Below are 6835 nucleotides of genomic sequence, written 5' to 3'. Positions count from 1 at the left end.
AGTGGGTTCTGAAGGCCAGCACAGTCCAGCCGTGAAGGGCAGGACTGGGGCTGGGTTGGGGCAGTGGACTCTCAGAGACCTGAGGGTTACCTGGAAGGGTCTGAGCTTCAAGTCTGGGGGGAGGAGGGGGGGGAGGGTAGGCTCTAGGTCTGTGGATGGAGGGACCCCAGTGCAGGAGTCCTGGGGTGATGATGGAATCCTGGGAGCTGAGGCTACAAGGCAGGCAGGGCTGGAGGGGGGGAGGGGCTCAAGGTCGAGGCTGCACATGTTTAGGCACCTGGGAAGAGAATCAGAATCCCTGAGGGTCACCAGGCTGGAAGCTGCGACACTTGGGTAGGGTAAGAGGTTAAAAAAAAAGAAAAGGGTGGGATTTGTGGGCGGAGGATGTGGGAATGTGACAGGGGGTGGGGTCTGCGGAGCCAAGGCAGGGCATCAGGCAGCATAGTCCACTCTGGGGAGGAGCCTGTGGCCGTGGGCGTGGCCTGATGATTTGGGATGGAGCCTACAGTGGGGACTTGGCGACGTTAGGGCCCGGGTGGGGGTGGGGGCAGCAGGGTAGGGTCTTCAACCTCAGAAGAGCCCGCAGTCTTTGAGGTTCTCCTTGATGATGATGTCGGTCACGGCGTCGAAGACGAACTTGACGTTCTGCGTGTCGGTGGCGCAGGTCATGTGGGAGTAGATCTCCTTCACATCGCGCCGCATGTTGAGCTCCAGGAACTGCACCTTGATGTAGTTGCCCGCGTCCTCGTACGTATTGGGCCCTGGCGGGGCGCAGGGGGCGGGCTCACTCCCTGGCCCCGCCCTCCCACCACGCCCCGCCCTCTCGCCCAGCCACGCCCCCTCCCGCCCCAGCCACGCCGGCACCGCGGGCCCGGGCGTCGCCTGGCGGCCTGGAGACGCGTCGCACCGTCGTAGTCCGGGAAGCAGATGCTCAGATGGGCCTTTTTGATCTTTTCGGTGAAGACGTCCTTCTTGTTGAGGAAGAGGACGATGGACGTGGTGGCGAAGTAGCGGTGGTTGCAGATGCTGTTGAACAGGTGCAGGCTCTCGTGCATACGGTTCTGCGGAGGGCGGGAGCTGCTGTGACCCGGGCACACAGCAGCCGTCCCATCCCACTGACCACCCAGCCCCTCCTCCCTGGCTCCAGGGTCCCTGCCAGCCGCCCGCCCCACAGCCCTCCGTCGCCCCGGAGGCGGGCGGCGCTCACCACTTCGTCGTCCTCCACTAGCACCATGTCGTAGGCGCTGAGCGCCGCGATGAAGATAATGCAGGTCACGCCCTCGAAGCAGTGGATCCACTTCTTGCGCTCCGAGCGCTGCCCGCCCACGTCGAACATCCTGCGGGGTCGTGGGTGCCTGAACCCGCGCTCCCTCCGGCCGCCATCCGCGCCTACGGCCATGCCCTCGGCTCCCGGCCATGGCGGTGGCGGGCTCTCAGATGTCGGAGGGAGTGGGCATCTGGAGGACAGGGCCTTTCTGCGGGTCGACGAGGGGGGGCTGAGAAAGGGGAGGGGTCGTACCGGAAGTTGAGATCCTTGAAGGAGAACTGCGTCTCAATGATGCCTGTGGTCTTGACTCGCGAGCGCAGCACGTCTTGCTCTGTGGGCACGTAGCCCGGGGTTACCAGGCGCTCCAGGTCGGAGAGGTAGCTGCGGGAGACCCCCACCCCCCCGCGTGTGGGTAGGGTGATGGAGGTGGCAGGCCCCACCCACCCCCCTACCCCGCGCCCCCTGGCCCGCCTGCATGCTCGCTCACTAGCCAGCTGAGTCGTTGAGCTGGTACTCCGAAGCGCGGTCGAAGCAAGCCTGGATACCCGAGTCCTTCCACAACCGCTGGATGATGTCCGACATCTCCTTGGGCATAGTGCCTTCTTCGATGGTGTCGGCCATGTGCATCAGCTTCCGAGCATCGTCCTGGAGGCGGTGGGAAACGGGGAGGTCAGCCTGGGCCCCTGCCCTCCGCCTCAACCCCCAGAGGCGCCAGCCAGCCCGCCTCCCCGTGCACCTGGCGCGCAGAGTCTCCATATTGGATGTTGAGCGTGGTCATGGCGCGCACGATGGCCAGAATGGACTGCAGCGTGTTGCCGTAAATGATAGCAATAAACTCCAGACACTCTTCCAACGAGTACCCGTCCTGGTGGATAATCCTGCGGAAGGGGCCATTGGGTCACACAACCTCCCCTCGCCTGGCCCGTAAGGGGGGAGGGGCAGGCCGGGCGTTGGCACTCAGGCCCAGGGACCTGCCTGGGGCGAGCCCGGGTACTCACTTCATCTGCTTGACGATCGTGCTTTTCCCGGACTCTCCGGCACCTAGAGCAATGGAAGCTGCGCTGGAACCAGCCTGCCCTTCTCACCCGGGTAAGGAAGCCCAAGGGGCTGTTCCTAGCACCCGGCTGGTGGGCCGGCTAAGGTCTAGTGGACAGCCCTGTGGCAGAAGAGCCCAAGGTGCCCAGACACACCTGCCCCAGCCCCATCCGAAGTACCAAGGTGCCCAGACACACCTGCCCCAGCCCCATCCGAAGTAAGACCTGCCACTTACAATGTTTGTAAAGGACTGAGGTGATGTGTCGGAGGGGCAACCATAAGGGAAATCAGCAGCCTCAACTGACTGTGGACCCGGCCCATGTGGAATGACCCCGTCGTGAACCCAGGGCAGCCATGTGTCCTGTTGATGGTCCAGTCTTTCCCTCCGAGCTGCTGGCGACCAGCCAGGCATGCATGTTCACCATGTGCACCTCCCGGCATTGATTGGATTTTTACCGATGGCAACCCCTCTGGCAGAGCGGGAGGTCCCCATAACGTCTTCTCAGCTGTGATATTTACCAGAGGAGCCCCCAGGTGCAGGGGCAACAGTTGCGTGCTGGGCCGCTAGCCAAAAGGCTGGCATTTCGAAAGCATCGGAGTTAAAGTTGCAGCAGCCCGCCCGCCGTGTCCCAATACAGATGTGGTGGGACGTTCTTCTCAGAGCCCGAGGTTGAGGGGCTCCACAGGTTCGGTTTGAATCTTTACAGGGCAAGACCTCCCTGGGAGGCATTGGGCAGGCTCCAAAGGCACACGGGCAGTGAGCGCAGCCTGGGTGCTGCCCAGGGAACCCACAATGGATCCCCGAGCGCCCCCTTCTGGGGTGGCCTCCGACCAACCAGCGAAAACCTGCCGGTGAGGAGGGAGGGGAGAGAATGCCAGGCTGATACCAAGGGCTTAAGTGGAAAGCAAGTGTTTTGAGAATGACGATGGCAGCAGATGTACAGGTGTGCTTGGCAGGATGGATGGATGGATGGATGGATGGATGGATGGATGGATGGATGGATGGATGGATGGATGGATGGATGGATGGATGGATGGATTGTGATAGGAGTTATACGAGCCCCCAATAAAATGATTTTTTAAAAACCTGCCAGTGAGTTGATTTGATTCACAACCACCGGACAGCAGGGTAGAACTGCCCTGTGGGTTTCTGAGACTGTCACCGTTCTTGGGAGTAGAAAGCCTCACCTTTCTCCCTTTGAACGGCTGGTGGTATCAAACTCCTGACCTTGAGGTTAGCAGCCTAAGATCAAACTAAATCCATGACAGACCACTGTGTCAGCCAGAGTGAAACTTCCCTGTAGCACTCACAAATGTATCTTTTATGGAAACCAACTCCCTCTTCGTCCTGGGGAGTTCGACTGCTGGCTACTCTGTTAGCAGCTCGGTGCTTACAATGTAATGTAACGTAGGGATCCTCGAGCCGCATCAGCCCTGGGTGATGCCCTGGGTTCTCATCTGGGCAGTGGGGAGCTGGGATTGAGCTAGACTCAGAGGGAAGTAACGTGTTTGGGCAGGGAGGACTGAGGACTCTGAGAACCCAGGGCCCAGTTAATGGGTTTCTCAGCTGAGCCTCCCCTCTACCTAGCTCTACTTGGCTGGCTGGCCCCTGGAAAGCCTGGTTGAGCCCACGGCCATCTTTTTTTAAATATTATTGGGGACTTGTACAACTCTTTTCACAATCCATCCATTCATCGTGTCAAACACACTTGTACATTTGTTGCCATCATCATTTTCAAGACATTTTCTTTCTACTTGAGCCCTTGGTATCAGCTCATTTTCCCCCCTCACTCCCTCACCTTTGATAACTTATAAATGATCATTTTTTCATGTCTTACACTGACCGATGTCTCCCTTCACCCACTTTTCCGTTGTACATCCCCCTGGGAGGGGGTTATATATAGATCATTGTGATCAGTTTCCCCCTTCCCCCAATTTCCCCTTCCCCTCCTGGTATGACTACTTGATATTGGTCCTGAGGGGTTTATCTGTCCTGGATTCCCTGTGTTTCCAGTTACTATCTGTACCAGTGTACATGCTCTGGTCTAGCTGGATTTGTAAGGTAAAATTGGGGTCATGATAGTTGGGGGTGGGCAGCGAGCATTAAAGAACTAGAGGAAAGTTGTAGGTTTCATCATTGCTACACTGCACCCTGACTGGCTCATCTCCTTCCTGAGACCCTTCTGTTAAGGGATGTCCAATTGCCTACAGATGGGCTTTGGGTCTCCGCACTCCCCATTACCCATGGCTGTCTTAAACAGCTTTTCATCACCGTTAGTGGGACAGACAGGGGCTGAGAAGCAGGTCTGGGTCAGCATCATTTTCTCTTACTACTCGAGAAACCTGGGCATGGCTTGTCCTTCCCCGCACTGACCTCCGGGACCTGGGCCTCCTGTGGTGGCTTTGAAGGTCAGTCCCCAATGAAGCTCTGGGGGCCAAGGGCCCTGTCCATGGATCTGGGTGGTCTTAGAGACTCGCCACGGCTAGACTCCTTTCTAAGGCGGCAGTCCTACTATGAAGCACCTGGTTTCTGTGTCCCTGTCCAACAGGCCCAGCCAACCTGTGAAGAGCTTAAGGGAACCAGCGAGAGTAAGGGGGTGCCTTGCCCAAATGTTGGCACTCCTACCACAAGGATGGATGTCCTTCTGGAGAAAGCATCAAGGGTCAGGCCTGGCCTGGGGTTCACTTGCTTCCAGAGGAACCCTCCAGGCTTCACAGAATGGCCGGCCACATGCCTGCCCCACACCACTGGCCTGGTGGCTGTGACCCCGCTGGGCCCACACCCTACCCAGAAGCAGCAGCTTGACGGTGCGGGCGTCCTTCTCAGCGTCTTCCTTCAGCTTCTTCTCCAACTCCCGTGAGTGCTTCTCCTCAGCGCTGGCCCCGGCCCCCATGGTCCCCGAGGCAGGTGAAGGGACAGGCAGGCAAGGTGGCTCTTCTGGATGTAGGGGACCCCCAGAGCCAGGCTCTAGCTTCCCCAGATGCCCTTCAGGCTCAGGACTGACAACCAGCTAGCTCTCCGCAGACCTGCACGGGGGGCCCTGGTGGGGGCTGCTCAGTGGGATTTGGGGGTGGGGTGGGAGTGGCCAAGGGCCAATCAGAGACAAGGACAGGTAAACCCAGCTCAGCCTCCCCCCCAATACTTCTTAGGGGACTGGAGTGGCCCCAATCCCTCAACTGCTGACTTGGCCTCCTCAGTGCCTCTAGGAGAGGGCCAGAAGAGAGTCTGCCCTGCCCCCACAGTGGGAGACATGTGAAGGCTTGAGGAAGGGGGGCTCCCAGGAGGTGGGGCCAAGAACATGAGGGTGAAGTGAAACAGCAAGGAGCACCTGCAGCCTTCCCAGCCTGGGGGACTCAGTCTTGCTCCCCCTCAGTCCTGGGAAGGGGTCACACAGCAGGAGTGTGTGAACTGGTGCCTGGCTGTGGACCAGGGTTCTCCCCTCTGCAGGGACCCAAGAGGAAACAGTGGGCACTGCTGCTCCCCATAGTGAGGGTTTGGTCTGCCAGGGGGGTGGGCTTCAAGTGCTTTCCTGTGGGCCAGCCCATGGACATGCATGGGACTCAGCGGCCACTTGACAGGTTGGTGTACGCCTGTGTGTTCGTGGGAGCCTGTCCTGTGTTCGTTGGCCTGTGTGTGTCTGTGCGCACACGCACCTACATGCATAGACGTGGGCATGTGCTTCTGTGCATTTCTCTTTAAAAAATTATTAAAAAACTAAAACTATTTTACAATTAAAATATATTATTTTTTAGTCACTTTATTGGGGCCTCATACAGCTCTTTTCAAAACACACACACATACACACACATGTCAAGCACACTGTGCGCATTTCTCTTGATGGTCACGGACATCCATGCTGCACAGGTTGGTGCAGGCAGATGTGTGTGCATGGGTGTGTGCCAGCGTGCAGATCCCCACGCGTGGTGTCCCTGTGGAATGTGTGTGTGCATACCATGTGAGTGTGTCCATGCAGACATGTCCCCGGGCCTTTGTGTACACACCTGCATGTGTGCATAGGCAGCTGCAGAGGCGGCCTGTTATCAAATCGGGAAACAGTCCTAGAGCAGGCTCACATTCCTAGGGGAATGGGGGTGTGGGGCTCGCCTGCCCTGCTCCATCCAGAGCCTGTCTGAGGGCACCCAGCTTAGAGGCTGCCCACCTCACACCAGGGGGCTGACGTCCAGGGCATTCGAGTTCAGCCCCTTGGCTCTGGAGACCACCCCACCCACGATAGGACCAACCACTGGTGCTCTCCTGACTCAAACCACCGGGCTGCTTCCCTTCCCTGAACTCTGCAGCAGAACCCGCAGACCACAAGGGGGCGCCAAGGCCCCAGACACAGAGCATTGGCCACCGCTCACCAAGCTTGGGAGGGAGATCTGGGGGTGTGGGTCTCCCTTTAATCCACTTTCAGCCTACAACCTCCACCTCCACTCACCCCCACATGGGAGGGGGTTGGGGACTCGCCTCTCCTGCGGTCCTTGCCCAGGGAGCAGGGCTTACCTGGCATGTAGGGCTTGGGGCTCCATGTC

The 6835-nt window shown here is 58.7% G+C and overlaps 1 protein-coding gene across 1 annotated transcript; it reads right to left on the bottom strand.

Moving 5' to 3' along the window:
* Positions 1 to 570: 570 nt before the first annotated feature.
* On the bottom strand, positions 571 to 5196 carry GNAT1 (G protein subunit alpha transducin 1). Its single transcript, XM_075548988.1, has 8 exons — positions 5091 to 5196; positions 2266 to 2308; positions 2004 to 2145; positions 1755 to 1912; positions 1520 to 1648; positions 1208 to 1337; positions 908 to 1061; positions 571 to 761 (listed from the first exon to the last, which is right to left on the bottom strand). The coding sequence occupies exons 1-8, from the start codon at positions 5194 to 5196 to the stop codon at positions 571 to 573; spliced, it is 1053 nt and encodes a 350-aa protein (XP_075405103.1).
* Positions 5197 to 6835: the final 1639 nt, after the last annotated feature.

Source organism: Tenrec ecaudatus, chromosome 4 (assembly GCF_050624435.1).
Source record: "Tenrec ecaudatus isolate mTenEca1 chromosome 4, mTenEca1.hap1, whole genome shotgun sequence".
Taxonomy (NCBI): Eukaryota; Metazoa; Chordata; class Mammalia; order Afrosoricida; family Tenrecidae; genus Tenrec; species Tenrec ecaudatus.
Note: the sequence above shows the minus strand (reverse complement) of the source record. Positions and strands in the feature narration are given on the sequence as shown.

Coding starts and splice junctions, on each gene's coding strand:
- GNAT1 (XM_075548988.1), bottom strand. CDS start 5,196: ATGGGGGCCGGGGCCAGCGCTGAGGAGAAGCACTCACGGGAGTTGGAG. Junction 1,913..2,003: donor ATGGAGACTCTGCGCGCCAG/GTGCACGGGGAG, acceptor CACCGCCTCCAG/GACGATGCTCGGAAGCTGAT. Junction 1,649..1,754: donor CTCAACGACTCAGCTGGCTA/GTGAGCGAGCAT, acceptor GGTCTCCCGCAG/CTACCTCTCCGACCTGGAGC.